We start from the raw sequence: 25,018 nt of genomic DNA on the forward strand, positions 1-25,018 counted from the left end.
TGTTGTTGTTGCTACGAGTACTTACCCGTCACAACCATTCCCCTAGGTCTGATACTCAAAACAGAATCCTGAAGATATTTAGGGGTGAGTGGGAACAACACAAGTGGGCTTTATCCCACATCTCCTATTTGGAAAAAAAGTTAGTGTGAAGCTAAAAGGTAGGAGTCACAGCTGGGGAATGCCTAGACTGACATGTCAGACTAACTTTGAAAAATGCCGCGACTTACGCCGTGTGCACACAGGTTGCATTATTACATTGCCGTACGGTAAATTTTACGTAGTCTTCGCAATCCATGCACCGCATCATAACAAAAATAATCATGCTACACATTAGCTACATATTAGCAACTTCTTCGGTTGATTATCTACTTCCGTTCCCGATACCGCATGGCAAAGCAACAGCACAAGTTGGAAAAATCCAACACATGCATGCAACACACTACACGCAGCGACAAGCATCGCAACCGAGTCTGGCAGATGAGTCCCAGAGGTGAGAATTGCCTTCCACTGAAATTAATGGACTTCTGTCGGAACGCATACAGTTTTACACAATCGGTATGCTCAAGGCTTTAGGTGGGTTAGCTGCAGAGGACAACCCCATTGCTTCCTGCTAAATTGTGTAGTTCAACCATCCTTTAAAGTGTTCATGTGCGCATGTGAATTTGTATTTTGGTAACTTATTTTGTCACAGCTGTGTGAGAAGTGTTGCATTCTTCCCCTCTACCACCAGCTAATTCAGTCCAGACCAACCTGACGTCCAGGAAGTGTTTGTGTTAACTTCCTGGGGTAAGGCGAACCTGGAAGAAGAGATCTCTAAGACCCAAGGCGAAGGAATGGGATAGAGCACTAGGATCACCCATAGTAACGGTCCTAGTGTCAAACACTTATCTGAACACTTTTGTAAACTTCCACAGCGCAGCGGATACTTTAATTTCCATAGAATACCTATCTGTTCCTGTTCTGATTAATTTGCTTTCAGAACAGTCCTCTGGCTTCATTATCCAATCCCTAGCCCTTGTACAGTTAGTTGTTCTTGGTCCCAGATCAGGGATTCTTATTGTAGTCTTTGCTCACGCTGAAGATTCCACACAGTAGTGTCTGAATTGTTAAACAGATGTCAGGTCGTCCTATTCAGTCTCTCAAACACACACAAATATAGATGCACGCACGCACACGTACACACCCTCTGAGAAGAACAGCGGTAGATAGAAAGTTGCAAGTGTTGATTGTTGGAGAGAGAGAGAGAAGAGGGGGGGGGGGGGGGGGGGGGTAATAGTTCAGAAAGCCAACAGTCTGGGCTCTTCTACACATACACAGGCTCCCCCTGCTCTTCCTCCACCTCTTCATCTTCCTCCTCAGGGCCCATGCTGCTGGCTCTGCTACTGGTGGGAGGCCCCTGGCTGTGGCTGATCTCAGGGGGCTTGGGGTAGCGGAAGGGGCAGCCGTTGTCGTCAAAAAACCTGCGAAAGGTGAACTCGTAGAAAGCGTGCTCCGGGTGTTTCCCGTGTGGTGTGCAGAGGGTCTCCCAGGCCCGTGTGCTGTCCCCGCTGTCACTCCACGCCCCGGGACCCCCCTCCTCCTCCACCGGGTCGAAGTTGGATGTGTCCATGGGGTGGGCTATCTTGGGCCGGTAGGGGGCGGGCTGGGTGCGCAGGTTGCTGGAGAAGTCCATCTGGTCGAAGAAGGGGTGAGTCTTGATCTCGCCGGCGCCATTGCTCCCAAGACGCTCCTCAGGGGAGCAGCAGAGACGGCCGATGATGTCGACAGCCTCTGGGCTGAGCTTAACCTGCGGGGGCACCTGCAGTGTGCTCTCCCAGTTTATCACCTGAAGAAGAAAGGGAAGGGGGAGACTGTGAGGAAACAGTATGTTTCAGAGCTACAATTGATTAGTTATATCGCATTTCCACATTCTGTAGTTCAGCTGAGCCGTGAGTCGACAGACTACTAACCTTTATCTGTGTCTCGGTGGGTGTTGGGGCCAGGAAGGGTGGATGTCCCACCAGCATCTCAAAGAGGATCACTCCCACACTCCACCAGTCACACAGCTGGGTGTACCCTGCAGGGACAAGACCACAGCCGCTCACTAACAAGACCACAATGTGCTTCTTTATTTATCAAATATACAGTGCCTTGCGAAAGTATTCGGCCCCCTTGAACTTTGCGACCTTTTGCCACATTTCAGGCTTCAAACATAAAGATATAAAACTGTATTTTTTTGTGAAGAATCAACAACAAGTAGGACACAATCATGAAGTGGAACGACATTTATTGGATATTTCAAACTTTTTTAACAAATCAAAAACTGAAAAATTGGGCGTGCAAAATGATTCAGCCCCCTTAAGTTAATACTTTGTAGCGCCACCTTTTGCTGCGATTACAGCTGTAAGTCGCTTGGGGTATGTCTCTATCAGTTTTGCACATCGAGAGACTGAATTTTTTTCCCATTCCTCCTTGCAAAACAGCTCGAGCTCAGTGAGGTTGGATGGAGAGCATTTGTGAACAGCAGTTTTCAGTTCTTTCCACAGATTCTCGATTGGATTCAGGTCTGGACTTTGACTTGGCCATTCTAACACCTGGATATGTTTATTTTTGAACCATTCCATTGTAGATTTTGCTTTATGTTTTGGATCATTGTCTTGTTGGAAGACAAATCTCCGTCCCAGTCTCAGGTCTTTTGCAGACTCCATCAGGTTTTCTTCCAGAATGGTCCTGTATTTGGCTCCATCCATCTTCCCATCAATTTTAACCATCTTCCCTGTCCCTGCTGAAGAAAAGCAGGCCCAAACCATGATGCTGCCACCACCATGTTTGACAGTGGGGATGGTGTGAGCTGTGTTGCTTTTACGCCAAACATAACGTTTTGCATTGTTGCCAAAAAGTTCAATTTTGGTTTCATCTGACCAGAGCACCTTCTTCCACATGTTTGGTGTGTCTCCCAGGTGGCTTGTGGCAAACTTTAAATGACACTTTTTATGGATATCTTTAAGAAATGGCTTTCTTCTTGCCACTCTTCCATAAAGGCCAGATTTGTGCAATATACGACTGATTGTTGTCCTATGGACAGTCTCCCACCTCAGCTGTAGATCTCTGCAGTTCATCCAGTGATCATGGGCCTCTTGGCTGCATCTCTGATCAGTCTTCTCCTTGTATGAGCTGAAAGTTTAGAGGGACGGCCAGGTCTTGGTAGATTTGCAGTGGTCTGATACTCCTTCCATTTCAATATTATCGCTTGCACAGTGCTCCTTGGGATGTTTAAAGCTTGGGAAATATTTTTGTATCCAAATCCGGCTTTAAACTTCTTCACAACAGTATCTCGGACCTGCCTGGTGTGTTCCTTGTTCTTCATGATGCTCTCTGCGCTTTTAACGGACCTCTGAGACTATCACAGTGCAGGTGCATTTATACGGAGACTTGATTACACACAGGTGGATTGTATTTATCATCATTAGTCATTTAGGTCAACATTGGATCATTCAGAGATCCTCACTGAACTTCTGGAAAGAGTTTGCTGCACTGAAAGTAAAGGGGCTGAATCATTTTGCACGGCCAATTTTTCAGTTTTTGATTTGTTAAAAAAGTTTGAAATATCCAATAAATGTCGTTCCACTTCATGATTGTGTCCCACTTGTTGTTGATTCTTCACAAAAAAATACAGTTTTATATCTTTATGTTTGAAGCCTGAAATGTGGCAAAAGGTCGCAAAGTTCAAGGGGGCCGAATACTTTCGCAAGGCACTGTATGACCACTCCATTCCTTCATGTCCAGTATTGCCCTCACCTTTGCGCAGCAGCACCTCAGGGGCGATGTAGTTGGGAGTGCCCACCAGGGAGTGTGCCAGGCAGCGCTGGTGTTGCCGTGTTGCCCGCTGCTCCAGGGTCTGCAGCCGGTCGCCACAACGACAGTTGGACACGTCATCCCAAAAGTCACTGGGCTCCATGCTGTCCTGCCTGATGTGGCTCCCTGGAGAAAGGAGAGGACATTACATATCGATCATATCATATCAAGTAAAAGCTGTCTATAAAACAGCATATACACAGTGCAAAAACGTGTCCTTTGTCTTTCCCCTGCTCACCTTTCTGATAGTACTTGGAGTTGTGCGTCCAGCGGAAGCCAGTGCAGAGGCCAAAGTCGGTCAACTTGATGTGTCCGTCCAGGTCGATGAGGATGTTGTCCGGCTTGATGTCGCGGTGGATGAAGCCCATCTTGTGGACACTCTCGATGGCCAGCGTCAGCTCAGCCACGTAGAAGCATGCCAGCGGCTCAGGGAAGACGCCCATGCGGATCAGTAGGCTCATCATGTCTCCTCCGGGGATGTAGTCCATGACGAAGTAGAGGCTGTCACGGTCCTGGAACGAGTAGTACAGACGCACCACCCACTCGTTGTCTGCCTCCGCCAGGATGTCACGCTCAGCCTTAGGGATAGAAACACTTCACTGTCCAGTCTACACAACATGTAGAAATGTGTCTTTGGTGTAACAATAACGTTGAAATAACATGGAAACATCATCAGTAGCATCTCCTCAGCATGATCATTCATCTTTACCTTGACATGGGCCACCTGGTTGCGATTGAGCACGTCCTTCTTGCGCAGCGTCTTCATGGCGTACAGGGCTCCCGTGTCCACCTTGCGTGTCAGGCACACCTCGCCGAAGGCCCCGATGCCCAGTGTCTTGATCTTGACAAACATGGCCTTGTCCATTTTGGCACGGCGCAGACGGTTGTAGTTGGACTCCTTCTGGTTCAGCATCTTCCTCATCTGCTCCTGCTCGGCCTCTGATAGGCCAGCCTGGAGGAAGGGGAAGAATGTAGAAATAAAGAGGATACGTCACCCTGGTAATATCCTGTATATGTGCCTTATTACAATGATATTATATTTTATATATCTTGAAGTGTTTTATGTTTTGAATGTCTCCATTAACTGTTAATATAAGATAACAAGTCACTAATATATTACCTCACTAATAAAATGCTTTATTTTTTGTGTATTTCATAACAGTCTCAAAAGGGGGTCAAAATGACTGAACCCTGAGTAAATGTTTTTCTAAATGTTTTGGACAATGTATTGGACTGTTCTAGGTATTTAGGACAAACTAGCTGTTGTCTACAACACAGGTTCTCAGGGATAATCCTTTAGATTCATAATCTTTAGGTCTCTCCCTGTCTCACCTTGGACATCTCCTGCTCCAGCTGGAGCCTGCGGTTCAGTTTTTCCTGGTGGGTCTTCATCACATTCTCCACATGCTGCTCCATGTAGAACTTGAAGGCGAAGGGTGAGTAACTTTTAATGCGCGATTCCCTCTTCTCCTGATCACGCCCGTTCTTCCTCACCGGCACCGGCGATGTCTGGATCTGCTTCTTGTCCTTCACTGCCTTCTCTCCTTTTCCAGACTTGGCCTTCTCTTTCACCTGGCTCTCTTCTGCCTTTCCCCCTCCTCCTCCACTGCTACCGTGTGGCCTAGCAGGGGTGTTGAGGTCTGAGGCCTCCAGGGGCCCTGCCTCTGAAGAAGCCCCAGATATGAGCAGGGTTTTGGGGTAGGGAGGTGGTGGACAGCGGGGCTCCTGGGCAGGCTCCAGAGCGTAGGCCTCTTCAGGCATGTAGGCGAGGGGCTCAGATGCTTCCTGAGCGGCCAACCAGCCAGGGTGACACGGCCCCACAGCAGTCTTCGGCTCGGGCCTCATCACCCGGATGCTCTTCACCGGCTGCTGGATGGGGGGCGACGTCACCGCCGTGATGGTGTTGGGTGGACCCAGGGACGGGTCCTGCTTGCCGGGAGCTGGAGGTACCAAAGTGGGCCGGACGTTGTTGGGGGGCGCTGAGCGGTTGTTAAAGGAGTTGGTCCTGCTGGGGACTCGCACCTCTCCCCGGAAGGGCCCCTGAGGCTGGGGTTGCCTGGCTGGAGGGGCCCCCTCAGTCCCCTGGGGCCCGGCCCAGTGGTGTTGGTGCTGCTCATACAGGTCCAGGTTGAGACTGGCTCTGGAAGGCGTGAGCAGGCCCTGGGGGAGGTCAGAGAAATCTGGCCCCATGGCGGCGGCAGCTCCACCGGGCGAGCGGGACATCATGTGGACCTGGTGTGAGGTGGGGCTGGACTGCCGGGGGTGTGAATGGGGCGGTAGGTACAGGTTAGGGGGGTACCCTCCCCCGTTCTGGCCCATGGCCCCTTTAACCTGCATGTTGACGTAGTTGTCGGGCGCCAGCGGTGGCATCTTGTTCTGGAAGGATGCACTCCTCTTGATGCCGTAGCCCGAGGGCTCCATCATGTGAGGCCGGCCGTGGCCGTAGTCGTAGTGGGGTACGGGGATGGGGCCTCCTGGTGCCTGGGGCTGCAGGGTCTGGCCAGGGACGCTGTAGCCAATCATGGCCTGCTCCATGCTGCCTGGGTAGGCCTTTTGCGGGGCACCTGGGGGGTACATGGGGTTCCCTGGATTGTTCTGGGCGGCCATGGATGAAGGGTAGGCTCCAATACTGGGCGGGCGTCCCATGGGGTTAACCATGGCAGGGCCCTGTGCTGTGCCCGAGGGGGGGATCATGTAGTTCATGACAGGAGGGGCACCCATGTAGGGCCCCTCTGGCCCATAGCCAGCACCCTCATACATCGATGCCCCCATCTGGTGGTAGGGAGGCATGGCACCCTCACTTGTTCCCTCCAATGGTGGTCTGTGGTCAATTGAGTTTGGCATGCCCCCTTTGCCTGTGGACAGAAATTATAGTGGTGAGTGAGTTGTCTGGCAAGATGGCGCCGATAGAGATGGCAACTTCGCTTGAAGTCCTTATGAAACTGTTGTTTTTTTATGTATTATTTCTTACATTGTTAGCCCAGATAAACCTTGGTGGGTACTCCTTGTTATTACATACAGCCAGCAAGAACTATTGGATATCAGAGAGACGTCAACTAACCAGCACTACGACCAGGAATACCACTTTCCCAATGCGGCCATCAGATTGTTAAACAGCTGCCTACCTACAGACTTGAAATCGTTGGCCACTTTAATAAATAGAACTATCTATTCTTTACTATGTATTGCATCTTAGCCGCTCTGTCACTGCTCATCTATATATTTTGTACTTATATATTCTCATCCCATTCCTTTACTAGATTGTGTGTATTAGGTTTTGTTGTGGAATTGTTAGACATTACCTGTTAGATACTGCTGCACTGTCGGATCTAGAAGCAGAAGCATTTCGCTACACTCACAATAACATCTGCTAACCATGTGTATGTGACCAATACAATTTGAGTTCATATATTATTGCAATTTAAACTCTCTGTGCATATATTTAGAATATGTGTGCATGGGTTATGTTACCTGGCGAGGTCTGCTTGATAATCCGGACGATGAGTTCATTGCGTGGGTCCAGGTATCCCATCTTACTGATGTACTCCAGAGCAGCCTCAATGTTTCTGCTGCCCGTCTGCTTCAGAGCCCGCACCGCCATTTCCTGGTGGCAAAACAACAAATAAATGGTGTCTAACGGACATTATAAACTAGGTGGTTCGAGCCCTGAATGCTGATTGGCTGACAGACGTGGTATATCACGGGTATACCACGGTTATGACAAAATATTTATTTTTACTAATTACGTTGGTAACCAGTTGATAATAACAATAAGGCACCTCAGGGATTTGTGGTATATGGCCAATATACCACGACTAAGGGCTGTATCTGAAGAACAGCCCTTAGCCATGGTATATTGGCCATATACCACACCCCCTCGGGCCTTATTGCTTAATTAAGTAAATCAATGTGACTGATGAAGCTCGTCCATCTCATTTTGGGGAACAGATTGCATTGTCTCTATTATTTTAGAGCTAAACAGTGTATAGTGTCTTCTATTGTCATTGTCTCTTCTGCTGTAACCCACGCACACATCAGGTGACGATAAAAACAGCCCCCCAGCAGGCCTTGCACCTGCATCCTCTTCTCCTGGGGTCATGCACCAGCCACTTCCTGAGCCTGCCTCACACACACACACACACAACAACAAAGAACACAGAGAGCTGAGAACATACAACCTTTAACATTCTTTCAACATTCCAATAGTAGGCTATTTTTATGACAAGGACCTCTACAGTGATAGTTCAGCACCATACTCCAGTACTTATTTTAGTTTTTCTATAACGGTCAAGCAGGTTATCCTGATATTTTCACACTGGCTGATAGGCAGAGTACAAACAACAGCCATTCAACATCAGTGAGTGAGATGTGAAAATAAACATGACACAAGCTGTGACCGTTCTTTAACTAGGCGACAAGACACCCCATGAGGAAATATCCCTGAATAGCATAAGACGTCACTGGAAATGACCCTCAGTCAAGACAGGCATTCAGCCCACACCGCCTCCACTGGTCAGTTAGAGAACTCCAACCAAATACTTCTGCTCATCTGAAATGGCTCCTTAAGGTTGTTGTTTAAAACATATACATTAAATCAAGGAAATAAACTAAGGCCATTTTCAAAAGTGGACTGAAGTGGACTTTATACTAGTTTAAACGGTGTAATGCAGCCATTCCGTGTCCACAGATTTTGAGGCCGACCGGGTGCTTTCATTTGCAGGGAGGAAACTTAGTCAAACATAAATGTGTTTAAAAACAGGGCTGCATAGCAACAGTGGGCACATTCAACTCTCAGAGCCAGGAAACCGGAGCCACAGATATTCTACACATTCTGTGTGTGTGTGTGTGTGTGTGTGTGTGTGAGTGAGTGAGTGAGTATGTGTGTCCATCTGAGAGTGGGCCTGCCCATACGACTGAACCAAAATACACTCTTTCCCTCCCTCCCTCATAACACACACACATTTGCACACCCCTATTAGCGCTGCACACACACAACCAAATATAAACATTCATGTATGTTTATGGTCACTCTATGGTGACTGGCCTGGGCCTGTGTGTTGGATTCCACCATAGCTAAAGGAGAGTGCTGACTAGCTGCCTGGTTTCCATGCTAATGTGGAGACTTCAGTCCCTCAGAAACCTCAATCACTCTTTTCGCTCCCCCTTATCCTTTCCTAAGTTAATTTCTCTCTTGCTCACTTTCTCGCCCTTCTTCTCTGTCTATTGCTTTTCTCGCCCCCTCCCATCCCCCCTCTCCCTCTCTGCTCTGTGCCGAGACTGAAACTGGGTGGAGGCTGGCTGCTGTGGACAGCCTGGTGGTGCGTTGCGTTCCAACTCTGACCTCCAATGTCATGGTGACAGATGTTCCCAACATTCCACAAGCCAGGAAGCAAAGAATTCCAGATATTTGGAAATCTGTATTTTTCGGGGTCTGACTTTCCATTTCTAGGCTGGACACATTACATTTTCAACAATGCTTTTTTCTGATAAAATGAGTAATATAATATTACCATATGTCCCAGCTGCTTGCCGTAGTTTTGAAGTAATCATGAAAAACAGGCCTCATTTTAGGGCATTTTTCACCCTGCCAGCTACTATTAGTTCTATTGAGCACCGTGGCACCAACTCACCTTCCAAACATTCTATTCCCAGCCTATTGTTCTACGTCGCAATGCCTGCTTGTTATTGATGGCAATGAGACCTGCCCAAGTTGCTGGTAGTTAAAATGTAAACAACAACGAAAAATGACTCCTGGAACTCTGAGATATTCCCATTGTTTCCTATAGGGAAATATAGGTACAGTGGGGCAAAAAAGTATTTAGTCAGCCACCAATTGTGCAAGTTAAAAAGATGAGAGAGGCCTGTAATTTTCAGCATAGTACACTTCAACGATGACAGACAAAATGAGAAGAAAGAAAAAAAAAATCCAGAAAATCACATTGTAGGATTTTTAATGAATTTATTTGCAAATTATGGTGGAAAATAAGTATTTGGTCAATAACAAAAGTTTCTCAATACTTTGTTGTATACCCTTTGTTGGCAATGACAGAGGTCAAACGTTTTCTGTAAGTCTTCACAAGGTTTTCACACACTGTTGCTGGTATTTTGGCCAGGCCACTCCAGGACCTTGAAATGCTTCTTACGAAGCCACTCCTTCGTTGCCCGGGCGGTGTGTTTGGGATCATTGTCATGCTGAAAGACCCAGCCATGTTTCATCTTCAATGCCCTTGCTGATGGAAGGAGGTTTTCACTCAAAATCTCACGATACATGGCCCCATTCATTCTTTCCTTTACACGGATCAGTCGTCCTGGTCCCTTTGCAGAAAAACAGCCCCAAATCATGATGTTTTCACCCCCATGCCTCACAGTAGGTATGGTGTTCTTTGGATGCAACTCAGCATTCTTTGTCCTCCAAACACGACGAGTTGAGTTTTTACCAAAAAAGTTATATTTTGGTTTCATCTGACCATATGACATTCTCCCAATCTTCTTTTGGATCATCCAAATGCTCTCTAGCAAACTTCAGACGGGCCTGGACATGTACAGTGCCTTGCGAAAGTATTCGGCCCCCTTGAACTTTGCGACCTTTTGCCACATTTCAGGCTTCAAACATAGATATAAAACTGTATTTTTTTGTGAAGAATCAACAACAAGTGGGACACAATCATGAAGTGGAACGACATTTATTGGATATTTCAAACTTTTTTTACAAATCAAAAACGGAGAAATTGGGCGTGCAAAATTATTCGTCTGAATAATAATAATAATTATTCAGCCCCCTTAAGTTAATACTTTGTAGCGCCACCTTTTGCTGCGATTACAGCTGTAAGTCGCTTGGGGTATGTCTCTATCAGTTTTGCACATCGAGAGACTGAAATTCTTTCCCATTCCTCCTTGCAAAACAGCTCGAGCTCAGTGAGGTTGGATGGAGAGCATTTGTGAACAGCAGTTTTCAGTTCTTTCCACAGATTCTCGATTGGATTAAGGTCTGGACTTTGACTTGGCCATTCTAACACCTGGATATGTTTATTTTTGAACCATTCCATTGTAGATTTTGCTTTATGTTTTGGATCATTGTCTTGTTGGAAGACAAATCTCCGTCCCAGTCTCAGGTCTTTTGCAGACTCCATCAGGTTTTCTTCCAGAATGGTCCTGTATTTGGCTCCATCCATCTTCCCATCAATTTTAACCATCTTCCCTGTCCCTGCTGAAGAAAAGCAGGCCCAAACCATGATGCTGCCACCACCATGTTTGACAGTGGGGATGGTGTGTTCAAGGTGATGAGCTGTGTTGCTTTTACGCCAAACATAACGTGTTGCATTGTTGCCAAAAAGTTCAATTTTGGTTTCATCTGACCAGAGCACCTTCTTCCACATGTTTGGTGTGTCTCCCAGGTGGCTTGTGGCAAACTTTAAACTACACTTTTTATGGATATCTTTAAGAAATGGCTTTCTTCTTGCCACTCTTCCATAAAGGCCAGATTTGTGCAATATACGACTGATTGTTGTCCTATGGACAGAGTCTCCCACCTCAGCTGTAGATCTCTGCAGTTCATCCAGAGTGATCATAGGCCTCTTGGCTGCATCTCTGATCAGTCTTCTCCTTGTATGAGCTGAAAGTTTAGAGGGACGGCCAGGTCTTGGTAGATTTGCAGTGGTCTGATACTCCTTCCATTTCAATATTATCGCTTGCACAGTGCTCCTTGGGATGTTTAAAGCTTGGGAAATCTTTTTGTATCCAAATCCGGCTTTAAACTTCTTCACAACAGTATCTCGGACCTGCCTGGTGTGTTCCTTGTTCTTCATGATGCTCTCTGCGCTTTTAACGGACCTCTGAGACTATCACAGTGCAGGTGCATTTATACGGAGACTTGATTACACACAGGTGGATTGTATTTATCATCATTAGTCATTTAGGTCAACATTGGATCATTCAGAGATCCTCACTGAACTTCTGGAGAGAGTTTGCTGCACTGAAAGTAAAGGGGCTGAATCATTTTGCACGCCCAATTTTTCAGTTTTTGATTTGTTAAAAAAGTTATATCCAATAAATGTCGTTCCACTTCATGATTGTGTCCCACTTGTTGTTGATTCTTCACAAAAAAATACAGTTTTATATCTTTATGTTTGAAGCCTGAAATGTGGCAAAAGGTCGCAAAGTTCAAGGGGGCCGAATACTTTCGCAAGGCACTGTACTGGCTTAAGCAGGGGGACACGTCTGGCACTGCAGGATTTGAGTCCCTGGCGGCGTAGTGTGTTACTGATGGTAGGCTTTGTTACTTTGGTCCCAGCTCTCTGCAGGTCATTCGCTAGGTCCCCCCGTGTGGTTCTGGGATTTTTTCTCACCGTTCTTGTGATCATTTTGACCCCACGGGGTGAGATCTTGCGTGGAGCCCCAGATCGAGGGAGATTATCAGTGGTCTTGTATGTCTTCCATTTCCTAATAATTGCTCCCACAGTTGATTTCTTCAAACCAAGCTGCTTACCTATTGCAGATTCAGTCTTCCCAGCCTGGTGCAGGTCTACAATTTTGTTTCTGGTGTCCTTTGACAGCTCTTTGGTCTTGGCCATAGTGGAGTTTGGAGTGTGACTGTTTGAGGTTGTGGACAGGTGTCTTTTATACTGATAACAAGTTCAAACAGGTGCCATTAATACAGGTAACGAGTGGAGGACAGAGGAGCCTCTTAAAAGAAGAAGTTACAGGTCTGTGAGAGCCAGAAATCTTGCTTGTTTGTAGGTGACCAAATACTTATTTTCCACAATAGTTTGCAAATTAATTAATTAAAAAATCCTACAATGTGATTTTCTGGATTTTTTCTCTCTCATTTTGTGTCATATTTGAAGTGTACCTATGATGAAAATTACAGGCCTCTCATCTTTTTAAGTGGGAGAACCTGCACAATTGGTGGCTGACTAAATCATTTTTTGCCCCACTTTATATCTAGCAATGTGTATATTTAGACCATTTTAATCGTGAGAATCTCCTCTTTCTAATTATGGAAGGCTCGGCAGCGTACTCCATTGTCATTGATCGCCAGACCAGACATTTGTTCCATACTTCCTCGTTATGCAGACATAAGCACACTTGGCATCATCGAGGTGCGGATGTTTACTTTCTACACAAGGTGTTATTTTTCAGTTTCATCCTAAGAACAGATTGTAGTGGTAAAATAAAAAAGGGATACATTTTTTGGTGCCATTTAGGCCAAATGGAATTCTAAGCATCAGAAGAGGCTCTTCTTGACTCTTATGTGGCTTCCAGCTTACAATATCCTCCGCCACATTTGCACCCTTGTCATAATGGTTACAGCCACAAGCCAAGAAGTTATCCCAAACACATGCCAAAACATCTCAGACGGCACTGACAGTATGCACACACACTCAACTCTTACTCTGAGAGGAAGGCTGTTTTTTTATATTCATTTTCACTTTGACCTAATTCTGCAACACATTCCACTATGGGAAATGAAACCCATATGGGAGACCTTTAGAGAGCGGAGTCTGGATGGACAGGCCGAGAGAGAGTGACATCAATAGGCCTGTGGAACAACAGATAGCGCTCCGCCATCTTCTCCTTCTCACACACACACACACACACACACACACACACACACACACACACACACACACACACACACACACACACACACACACACACACACACACACACACACACACACACACACACACACACACACACACACACACACACACACACACACACGTCCTGTTAACCTCATCGTTAAATAAACACGGCAGCCACGTCGTTTTATATGGCGGCGGTTTAATACGCCTAGCGTGCATAAGATTTCCGTCTCCATTCCATTTCGCGGGGCCGGGCCTGCCCATAATACAGTAATACTGGAACCGCTGTACACATGAAGGAAGGAAGGTGGCAGAGGAGAGGAAAGAGCTCCTCCACACTCTGGTGGTCCTCCCTCGCTTCCCCACCAAAACATGCTGGAGGAGGAGAGGAGGTGGCGCGTCTGGTAAGAATCAGGCCAGAGGGCCCGTGGGAGTGGAGGTGGGTTGAGACCAAATGGGCCACTCACTACGGCGGCCATTACGGCTGTGGAATGTTGGGAAAACAAGGGCCCACGCTCAGTGGTCCGCTCAGTGGACACAGCCCTAGGACAAACACATACTCACAGTGACAGGTGACTGCCACATCGCTCATTGAGACACCATTACCTATAATCCATCAGTTTCAAAATCAGTAGGCAGGAAAAGAGAGAAATGTTTTGCCTGTAAAATATAAACGTGTACAATTATTTTAATTGTCAGTTTATCCTTCTGCTTGTGTCTATAAGCACAAATAAATATGTAAAGCTAATGAGAGGAGAATAAACGGAATATAGAATACAGAAAGAGAAACAGACAGAGAGATAAGAGGGGTAGCGAAAGAAAAAGTGAGAGACAGAGACACACCGACAGAGAGAGAGACAGCGAGAGAACGTGGCCAGATTGTCTGTGGCGACGCGATGGGAGCAGATGGAACTGTTCCACCCTGCTACCACTGAATCGCCACTTCCTGTTTGTATTGACAGTGCTCCCACTCTCTCTCCGGTCTGAGCCATTCAGAGGAACTAGAGGCCAAACCACACTTACTACACTGTAACTACACACTAACTACGCTATTACTACATGCTAACTACACACTAACTATACACAAACTAACTACACATTCCTAGTCCTACAGGAGCAGTAAAAATCTGTGTGTGTAATAACAAGAACAAGATCAAGATCAAGCCGTAGCAAAGGACACCTGCAAGCACACAACAGCTTTCTGATAACTCAAATCAATATGTTTATTGATGTGGCTTGCATCTCTCTCGCTCTCCCTCTCTCTCTGAAGTAACAGCTCATAATTCCACTGTGCTGGTGTCTGAGGAAGGTTTCTCAGTAGTTTGGTGCACGCGCTTGAGATAAGCATTCTTTAGATGCCGAGTGCTGCAATCCCAGGGCCTGTACTCAGGCCTGTCCTTAAGCCTTCAACCACAAAGGCATAGTACTGAGTCTGGTTATAGTGACCTGTCTCTGGCCAATCCAAGAGCTTTAAAACACAGAGTCAAAGCTGAGCCCTTTAAAAATGACCTCATCTTAGGCCAGTTATGAGTGTTTAAAGAGCGATTGAACTATGTTGCACAGTCTGATCCGTATTATTCAGAAAAACTCTGATATTTATCAATGATAGAATTAGCTTATTTTCCTGTAATAAGGCTTTCCATATCTGAACTATAGTAGTTTAGCAAAGGCTTTATTTCTTTAGGTGAAAGGTGAGCATGTATGAGCTGACATAATTTCCTGCGGAAACACTACCTGTCCTCTTCTCCCATTTCCTAACCTCTTCCTCTCTCTTTTTTCCTCTCCTATTCTCTCTCAGGTGTGAAGATGTTCACTCGCTCGTTCCGAAAGAGGATAAAGAAACCAGCGCCAAGCAGATTGTTGAATTCGACCTGATACAGTGGGGCAAAAAAGTATTTAGTCAGCCACCAATTGTGCAAGTTCTCTCACTTAAAAAGATGAGAGAGGCCTGTAATTTTCATCATAGGTACACTTCAACTATGATAGACAAAATGAGGAAAGAAATCCAGAAAATCACATTGTAGGATTTTTTATGAATTTATTTGCAAATTATGGTGGAAAATAAGTATTTGGTCACCTACAAACAAGCAAGATTTCTGGCTCTCACAGACCTGTAACTTCTTCTTTAAGAGGCTCCTCTGTCCTTCACTCGTTACCTGTATTAATGGCACCTGTTTGAACTTGTTATCAGTATAAAAGACACCTGTCCACAACCTCAAACAGTCACACTCCAAACTCCACTATGGCCAAGACCAAAGAGCTGTCAAAGGACACCAGAAACTAAATTGTAGACCTGCACCAGGCTGGGAAGACTGAATCTGCAATAGGTAAGCAGCTTGGTTTGAAGAAATCAACTGTGGGAGCAATTATTAGGAAATGGAAGACATACAAGACCACTGATAATCTCCCTCGATCTGGGGCTCCACGCAAGATCTCACCCCGTGGGGTCAAAATGATCACAAGAACGGTGAGCAAAAATCCCAGAACCACACGGGGGGACCTAGCGAATGACCTGCAGAGAGCTGGGACCAAAGTAACAAAGCCTACCATCAGTAACACACTACGCCGCCAGGGACTCAAATCCTGCAGTGCCAGACGTGTCCCCCTGCTTAAGCCAGTACATGTCCAGGCCCGTCTAAAGTTTGCTAGAGAGCATTTGGATGATCCAGAAGAAGATTGGGAGAATGTCATATGGTCAGATGAAACCAAAATATAACTTTTCGGTAAAAACTCAACTCGTCGTGTTTGGAGGACAAAGAATGCTGAGTTGCATCCAAAGAACACCATACCTACTGTGAGGCATGGGGGTGAAAACATCATGCTTTGGGGCTGTTTTTCTGCAAAGGGACCAGGACGACTGATCCGTGTAAAGGAAAGAATGAATGGGGCCATGTATCGTGAGATTTTGAGTGAAAACCTCCTTCCATCAGCAAGAACATTGAAGATGAAAAGTGGCTGGGTCTTTCAGCATGACAATGATCCCAAACACACCGCCCGGGCAACGAAGGAGTGGCTTCGTAAGAAGAATTTCAAGGTCCTAGAGTGGCCTAGCCAGTCTCCAGATCTCAACCCCATAGAAAATCTTTGGAGGGAGTTGAAAGTCCGTGTTGCCCAGCAACAGCCCCAAAACATCACTGCTCTAGAGGAGATCTGCATGGAGGAATGGGCCAAAATACCAGCAACAGTGTGTGAAAACCTTGTGAAGACTTACAGAAAACGTTTGACCTCTGTCATAGCCAACAAGGGGTTATATCCTTCCTGTTTGGCACTGTCAGGGGGTGTCATCGGATGGGGCCACAGTGTCTCCTGACCCCTCCTGTCTCAGCCTCCAGTATTTATGCTGCAGTAGTTTGTGTCGGGTGGCTAGGGTCAGTTTGTTATATCTGGAGTACTTCTCCTGTCCTATCCGGTGTCCTGTGTGAATTTAAGTATGCCCTCTCTAATTCTCTCTTTCTCTCTCTCTCTCGGAGGACCTGAGCCCTAGGACCATGCCTCATGACTACCTGACAGGATGACTCCTTGCTGTCCCCAGTCCACCTGGCCTTTCTAGGGAGTTTTTCCTAGCCACCGTGCTTCTACACCTGCATTGCTTGCTGTTTGGGGTTTTAGGCTGGGTTACTGTACAGCACTTTGAGATATCAGCTGATGTACGAAGGGCTATATAAATACATTTGACTTGTATATAACAAAGTATTGAGATAAACTTTTGTTATTGACCAAATACTAATTTTCCAGGCCTCTCTCATCTTTTCAAGTGGGAGAACTTGCACAATTGTTGGCTGACTAAATACTTTTTTGCCCCGCTGTATATCTGCTCTCCGAATTATGTAATAGAGGTCGACCGACTATGATTTTTTCAACGCCGATACCGATTATTGCAGGACCAAAAAAAGCAGATACGGATTAATCTGCCTATTTTTTGAAAATTGTTTTATTTATTTATTTGTAATAATGACAATTACAACAATACTAAATGAACAATTTTATTTTAACTTAATATAACACATCAATCAAATAAATTTAGCCTCAAATAAATAATGAAACATGTTCAATTTGGTTTAAATAATGCAAAAACAAACTTTTGGAGAAGAAAGTAAAAGTGCAATATGTGCCATGTAAAAAAGCTAACGTTTAAGCTCCTTGCTCAGAACATGAGAACAAATGAAAGCTGGTGGTTCCTTTTAACATGAGTCTTCAACATTCCCAGGTACGAAGTTTTAGGTTGAGGTTATTATAAGAATTATAGGAATATTTCTCTCTATACCATTTGTATCTCATATACCTTTGACTATTGAATGTTCTTATAGGCACTTTAGTATTGCCAGTGTAACAGTATAGCTTCCGTCCCTCTCCTCGCCCCTACCTGGGCGCGAACCAGGAACACATCGACAACAGCCACCCTCGAAGCATCGTTCCCCATCGCACCACGAAAGCCGTGGCCCTTGCAGAGCAAGGGGAACAACTACGGAACAACTACTCCAAGTCTCAGAGCGAGTGACGTTTGAAACGCTATTACCGATCATCGGCCATGATCGGTGTCCAAAAATGCAGATTACCGATTGTTATGAAAACTCGAAATCGGCCCTAATTAATCAGCCATTCCGATTAATCGGTAGACCTCTATTATGTAACCACTGTACTGTACTCTTGGCAGAGAAAGGTTGTAGTGTATCATTGAATTATTATGACAGCGAATGGGGATTTCTACCGCCACATTAGTATGTTAACCACTAACATACGTGACTATAGAGCCAGCATTCAAGCAGAGACATTAATACAGACCAGAGCAGTTTCTTCCACTTGAGAGCAAGCCCACACACACACACTCCCCAGTCCTCACCTGGTCACAGCCAGTATTGACCAGCTCCTGCAGCATCTGTCGGTTGACACCTCCAGCGGGGTGGGCAGAGCCAGAAGAGGGTCCAGTATTGTATTCAAACGGCCTGAGGGACTTGCGGATCTCCCTCAGAGCATTCTGGTAATTGTTGAACTTCTGAGGGGGCCGGGGCTGCTGCTGGCGACTGCCGGGGTCTTTGCTCTTGCTTTCGGCCCCGCGGCCCCCCTCGCCCCGGGAGCTGCCCCCGTGGAGGGCCTGGCTCATCAGCTTGGCCGGCTGCTTTAGCCCCTCCTTGATCTCCTGGAGGCGCTGGCGCGTGTTGCCCATGTACGGAGCAGCGGGGAACGTCTTGGGCCTCATGACACTCCCGTTTAAGTCTAAGGAACACACACTCAAATTCTCACCCAAAAACTGACACACACACACACACACACTAAGCTGTGCAAAAATATGTGAGTTTGAGATTTCTCTTTCTCGCTCTGTATTACTGTTTTTGTTTGTCTCTGTGTGGCTGGCTCCTACTGATAGAAATCCCACTGGCGTGCCATGGTGTTTGTGTTTTAGGGGTCACACTCCTCCTTATTCCAAGTCTTGTGAGGGGTGACAAGGGTACCCTTGCCCCAAACCGTTCTGGCTCCCATCTGCGCCTGTGGAACAAGATCAGAACAGAAAATGTTACTGAACGGTCACTGTAAGGGTACGGTGTGTGTGGTCGGGTTGTGGTCATGGTGGCATAGGGTCATATTAGTTACACATGTCTCCTCCACTGTGTGTGAAATGCTCCTGTGTGATCCAATATTAACACCCCTTTACGGTTTTATCTTCAAAACATTTTCTACATTCTATTGTGGCAGTGCTACTGTCCGTGGCAGAATATAGGAGGTATGAATGAAGTATGTCTCTGTGCACACTCATGTAGAATAAGCGGCAACAACAATGTATTATCACTGTGTAATCGTGTAACAGCTTTTGTGGTGTAAAACACCGTATTACACATTTTCAATTATGACAGTGACTAAAATACAGTTGTTTAGCTTGGACTGAGAGACCACCAGACCAGTATGCTTGGTAGGCCTTGAGGCCTGGGATAGCATTGAACAGTGGCATCCTCTTGGTCCATCTAAATCAGGACACTACTCTCACACTCTCTCTCTCTCTCATCATGGGTTGAAAAAGGCATTTTTGGGGTTTGGATGTTTGAGGCGTTTTCTGATACAATCACAGCACTCACTGTGAGTCTAGTTATCTGAAAAACAAACACATATTTGGGACGGTAGTGCCAAGCTCCACAACAAGTTGCCCAATCTCCAGAATCTTTAGCCTCAGTTCCCATTCTTGTGATGCTTTGAGGGCCACGTCCACCCATAGAGCATTCCATTCCACAAGTAACGACAAGAAAGCTCATATCATTCCATCACGGGGCAGAGAGGACCAAAATAAACAACAGAAATATGGATTTCCCCTAAAGAACAACAGACAGAGGAGGGTAGAGACACTGTCTCCTGAATGTTTAGAAAACACTAGTAGGAGCAGCTTCTGGCCAGCAGTTGGAATGGTAGTTGACATAGTACTGATGTGTACAGTGTATATTGTGTACAGATGAATCATTGATCACTCATGAACTGCACTTCTCTACCTGTATATGTCATCCTCTATGCTTGATTATGTGTTTTTATGTATGCACAGTGCCACAAACTAAATTTGCTTGCAAGGATAATAAAATTAATTTCTTATTTTATCTGACTGATTAGAGACACCTGTACTGTTAATCACACAGGATCTCCTATGAGAAACAACTGGCTCTGATGTTTGGAATGGTGGCTGCAAAAAGCATGATCCTCACAGAATGGAAGTCACCCACCTCCCCTTGCTTCAGTAGATGGCTAGCATAAATTATTAACACCATTAACTTGGAAAATATGTTTTTAGGACCACCAATTTCTTAAGGTTTGGGTTCTGTTTCTGAACCGTCTGGACAGAGACTGACTCTGACCACTGACTAGGATTCAAATATATTTGCAGAAAGTAGATATGATCAGTACAGTACATTATACAGTGCTCAGTAACACTTTATTTGGATAGTCCGGATAGTCCATTTGTAGAAAAAGACACATCTCAACTTCAACTGTTCAGAGGAGATGGTGTGAATCAGGCCTTTATGGTCAAATTTCTGGAAAGAAACCACTACTAAGGGACACCAATAATAAGAAGAGACTTGATTGGCCCAAGAAACACGAGCAATGGACATTAGACCAGTGGAAATCTCTCCTTTGGTCTAATGAGTCCAAATTTGATATTCTTGGTTCCAACCGCCATGTCTTTGTGAGATGCAGAGTAGATGAACGGATGATCTCTGTATGTATAGTTCCCACCGTAAAACATGGACAAGGAGGTGTGTGATGGTGCTTTGTTGGTGACACTGTCAGTGATTTATTTAGAATTCAAGGCACACTTAACCAGCATGGCTACCACAGCATTCTGTAGCGATAAGCCATCCCATCTGGTTTGCGCTTAGTGGGACTATCATTTGTTTTTCAACAGGACAATGACCCAACACACCTCCAGGCTGTGTAAGGGCTATTTGACCAAGAAGGAGAGTGGTGGAGTGCTGCAGATGACCTGGCCTCCACAATCACCGGACCTCAACCCAATTGAGATGGTTTGGGATGAGTTGGACCTTAGATTGAAGGAAAAGCAGCCAACATGTGCTCAGCATATGTGGGAACTCCTTCAAGACTGTTGCAAAAGCATTCCTCATGAAGCTGGTTGAGAGAATGCCAAGAGCGTGCAAAGCTGTCATCAAGGCAAAGGGTGGCTACTTTGAAGAATCTCAAATATAAAATATATTTTGATTTTTTTTTTTTTAATTGGTTAGTACATGATTCCATATGTGTTATTTCATAGTTTTGATGTCTTCACTATTATTCTACAATGTAGAAAATAGTAAAAAAAAATAAAGAAAAACCTTTGAATGAGTAGGGTGTGTACAAACCTTTGACTAGTACTGTAAATAAAACACTAACAAATTGGTAGGCCTACCTTTAATTGTTACTTCTGTAAAATGTCATTATCCTCCCTCTCATGAGGGAGAGAAATTAGAAACTATCTTAAAGATGTGGGTTTTTGTGACAAAATTACAAGGCACAAAGCAATGTTTCTTAAACTTACAGAAGGCAAATCATTTCTCCAAAACTAAATAGAAGAGTTGATATTCGTTGACAGGGGTCTTTACTTCAACATTATTGTGTGTTGATGTATGTATGATACCTTTTAAGACTATTTCTGGTAGATGTTGTCTAAGACCCCCTTTACACCTGTTTTACCAGAAATCAAAGCCTTTGCCTTTTCCTAATGTTTGGGATGGAACATGGTTGAAAAATGTAAATATAATTTAATTAATCAAAAATATACTCTTAGCTTTCATTTGACACCCAATTGGACATGCTCCTATGAACATCACGTTGGTGCTCACAGGTCCTTTTAGATGGAAATGCCCTGGCCTGTCTTTACCAATGAGGTCCTCCGTCTGCAATGCCTGATAATAATGTCTGAGTGGTTGTGGTTGGGATCCAATATTTAATTACATGTGGAGACACAAGTCACACAACGGTAACAGAAAAGTACAGAGGTCCTTTCAAACATGTAAAATATAAACACGTTAACTTGAATGCTACCATTCATCACTTAGAAGCTGTTGCTGTAGATCCAACCTAGATTTAGGTTGGAATGAAAGTATATTTATTTTGACGAGATTACTTTGATTCAAGTTATTTTAAATCAAGAAGTCAATCATGTAAACAAATACAGTCGGCTAATATCTGATCTCCTGATGCGAGATGTAGGTTTGCAATGAATGTTATACATTGATTCTATTGAAGTCAGATTCCCAGACAGTACAGACAATACTGTAATACAATAAGCCAGTATTATCAATTATCAATACTCACAATAGAGAACATCTGATCCGGTTAGAATATGACTTGTAAAATATATGCTACAGTCACAATTAAACGAATGGGCTATTCATTGTAATACCTGCATAATAGTAATTTTTTATTATCTAGCCTATATTAACATTTTTGTAACATTGTGTGCCTGTTATGTTGTTTAAAGGTAGAGCTAGAACAAGGTTCATACCTTGAACCTCGTGTGTTATTGCACACCTGAATGAAACTCATGGTTGCATCAGTGCCAATCTATTAGCCTGCTGTACTAGACGGATAATTTGGCATACACTACGCAAACTACTCTTAAACAGTTCAATTGTGGCAGTTATTTTAAGATACAGAAATAAAAATGTCAAAACGTAATTAACAATCTGTGAGAAGTTTCTGTTATTCAAAAGTTTATCAAACAGCATCATAAAAAAATCTGGACATTAAGAACAATGGTGCACATCCCACAAAAAGACAGTTGACTATTTGCAGCCCGTTTACAGAATGAGAGACCATTATGGAATTAAATAATTCACCAAACATTTAATGCAACCAGAAACATCCTAAGAATCCATATTCATCTCAAAGAAACATTTTAAAGACACATTCGTGTTTCAAAAGGTACATTATAACACTTTTAACACGTCATTTAAATATTATTTTGCCACGCTTAAGACCCCCTCCCATCCTAGGCTTTAGTGAAAACAAAACCATTGTAAAATGACATTTGTTTCAATATCCTAAACATATTGATCACGTCATGGGTTTTCTTGTCGAGGTTGTGATTAATTAGAACATTTCGAGACTGAAAAATATTGTGGGGCCTTCTCAACTTTGCGCTGGAAGTTTTATGATCTATCGGTGGATCAGAGCGCAACTCTGCAGCCTGGAGCAGCCCGACATTCCAATGTAGGGAGAATTTCAGTCCCAGCAGTCTCTTCCTCTGGCCGAAAGCTAGTCGCGTTGGAAGAAATCCGAGGCTTTATCTTCAATTTACATAAATGTCAGTACTGAAAAGAACATTTATCTTTGTGTTTTCATCAAAATAGTTAGGCTTTCCCAAAATATGATGAAGACTTGAACTTACCATGTGATAGAAGTATCATTCGGCTTTAATCCGAGAAAGAATCCAACCAAATACGCTTTTCGGGAAAACTTTATTTCCAATCCTTTGTTGCACAATCCATACGATAATGTATCGAACTTTCTCAACGGTAGGCCCGGGTAAATATCCTGAGAAGAGACTCCATTTTCCCCCAACTACAGGCAGAATTAGAATGCAGTACAAAGTTGGACACTTACTGCATTGTTAACATTCCTGGAGTCACGTGAGGGACCAATGCACGTCAGCACCGCACATATTCTAGGCGGGGCTTCCTAATAAAACTTGGCATTGATTCTTGCATCCAGCAAAAACCCTGGTTTTAATGTCTATGGCAAAACCATTGTAAAACAAAATGTGTACATTTTTAAGCAGAATCCGAACACTCAAAACTATTCAATATATATATTTTATTTTCATAGGCAAATAAACACAACCAATAACCCTTGACATCAAAGCCCAGGATGCTGACAGTTTGCCTGTCGATACTGTTAATCACTTTTTATTGATTCAAAGATTGTCTGCAATCGGTATGGACGAGGTGAAAGGTGTCCCACAGGGGTCGCTTTTTGGTCCTGTACATTTTACTGTGTATATAAACAATGTTGGTCTATCTACAAAACTTTGTGTATGCTATTGCCCCCAAGGTCGACCAGGCTGTTTCAGAGTTTCAATTTAGATGTACCAGATCTGGTACCTGGTCTTAGAAATGGCTAACTCTAGAGATCCCTTCAATCGGAGTTGGGTAGATCTGCTTTTTGGTTTTTTTGCAGGTTATGTGTGGAATGTCCAATGCACTTTAAAATTGGAGGAATTTGTGCCTCTAGGACAAGTGTCCCCAATTTTTTCTTGAGAGGATGGTCAGGCCAGAACATAATTATAAATCATTTGTAGGCCTACACTGCAAATTGACCGCAAGAAGCCCAAAAAACAGATATAGTAGTTGAAAAAAACGTTATTAAATTGGGATACGTTCACATATCCCTCTTGGGAACAGATACTTAGGAACAGATTTCCTCAATTAAAATCACTAAGTACCTGGTAATTTTATAGTCTTATGTCAAACAACAAAAATGTATATATATATATATATATACAGTGCCTTGCGAAAGTATTCGGCCCCCTTGAACTTTGCGACCTGTTGCCACATTTCAGGCTTCAAACATAAAGATATAAAACTGTATTTTTTTGTGAAGAATCAAGAACAAGTGGGACACAATCATAAAGTGGAACGACATTTATTGGATATTTCAAACTTTTTTAACAAATCAAAAACTGAAGAATTGGGCGTGCAAAATTATTCAGCCCCCTTAAGTTAATACTTTGTAGCGCCACCTTTTGCTGCGATTACAGCTGTAAGTCGCTTGGGGTATGTCTCTATGCAAAACAGCTCAAGCTCAGTGAGGTTGGATGGAGAGCATTTGTGAACAGCAGTTTTCAGTTCTTTCCACAGATTCTCAATTGGATTCAGGTCTGGACTTTGACTTGGCCATTCTAACACCTGGATATGTTTATTTTTGAACCATTCCATTGTAGATTTTGCTTTATGTTTTGGATCATTGTCTTGTTGGAAGACAAATCTCCGTCCCAGTCTCAGGTCTTTTGCAGACTCCATCAGGTTTTCTTCCAGAATGGTCCTGTATTTGGCTCCATCCATCTTCCCATCAATTTTAACCATCTTCCCTGTCCCTGCTGAAGAAAAGCAGGCACAAAACATGATGCTGCC

The 25,018-nt window shown here is 44.3% G+C and overlaps 1 protein-coding gene across 2 annotated transcripts; it reads right to left on the minus strand.

Annotated features, from left to right (window-relative positions):
• Positions 1–1,278: 1,278 nt before the first annotated feature.
• LOC139403004 (large tumor suppressor kinase 2) lies at positions 1,279–23,486 on the minus strand. 2 transcript variants are annotated; one of them, XM_071146794.1, is made up of 10 exons: positions 23,278–23,486; positions 18,778–18,902; positions 18,259–18,666; positions 7,306–7,438; positions 5,167–6,689; positions 4,544–4,786; positions 4,073–4,412; positions 3,778–3,960; positions 1,950–2,056; positions 1,279–1,825 (listed from the first exon to the last, which is right to left on the minus strand). In XM_071146794.1, exons 3-10 carry the CDS (start codon positions 18,613–18,615, stop codon positions 1,304–1,306), a joined length of 3,408 nt encoding a protein of 1,135 aa, XP_071002895.1. In that variant the 5' UTR covers positions 18,616–18,666; positions 18,778–18,902; positions 23,278–23,486; the 3' UTR covers positions 1,279–1,303. The 2 variants fall into 2 exon arrangements, with proteins under 2 accessions (XP_071002895.1, XP_071002894.1); XM_071146793.1 differs by having other exon boundaries at positions 18,259–18,902.
• Between the last annotated feature and the right edge of the window lie 1,532 nt (positions 23,487–25,018).

This window comes from Oncorhynchus clarkii, chromosome 3, assembly GCF_045791955.1.
Source record: "Oncorhynchus clarkii lewisi isolate Uvic-CL-2024 chromosome 3, UVic_Ocla_1.0, whole genome shotgun sequence".
NCBI lineage: Eukaryota > Metazoa > Chordata > Actinopteri > Salmoniformes > Salmonidae > Oncorhynchus > Oncorhynchus clarkii.

Coding starts and splice junctions, on each gene's coding strand:
- LOC139403004 (XM_071146794.1), bottom strand. CDS start 18,615: ATGAGGCCCAAGACGTTCCCCGCTGCTCCGTACATGGGCAACACGCGC. Junction 4,413..4,543: donor ACCAGGTGGCCCATGTCAAG/GTAAAGATGAAT, acceptor TCTATCCCTAAG/GCTGAGCGTGACATCCTGGC. Junction 2,057..3,777: donor TGAGGTGCTGCTGCGCAAAG/GTGAGGGCAATA, acceptor TTGTCCCTGCAG/GGTACACCCAGCTGTGTGAC.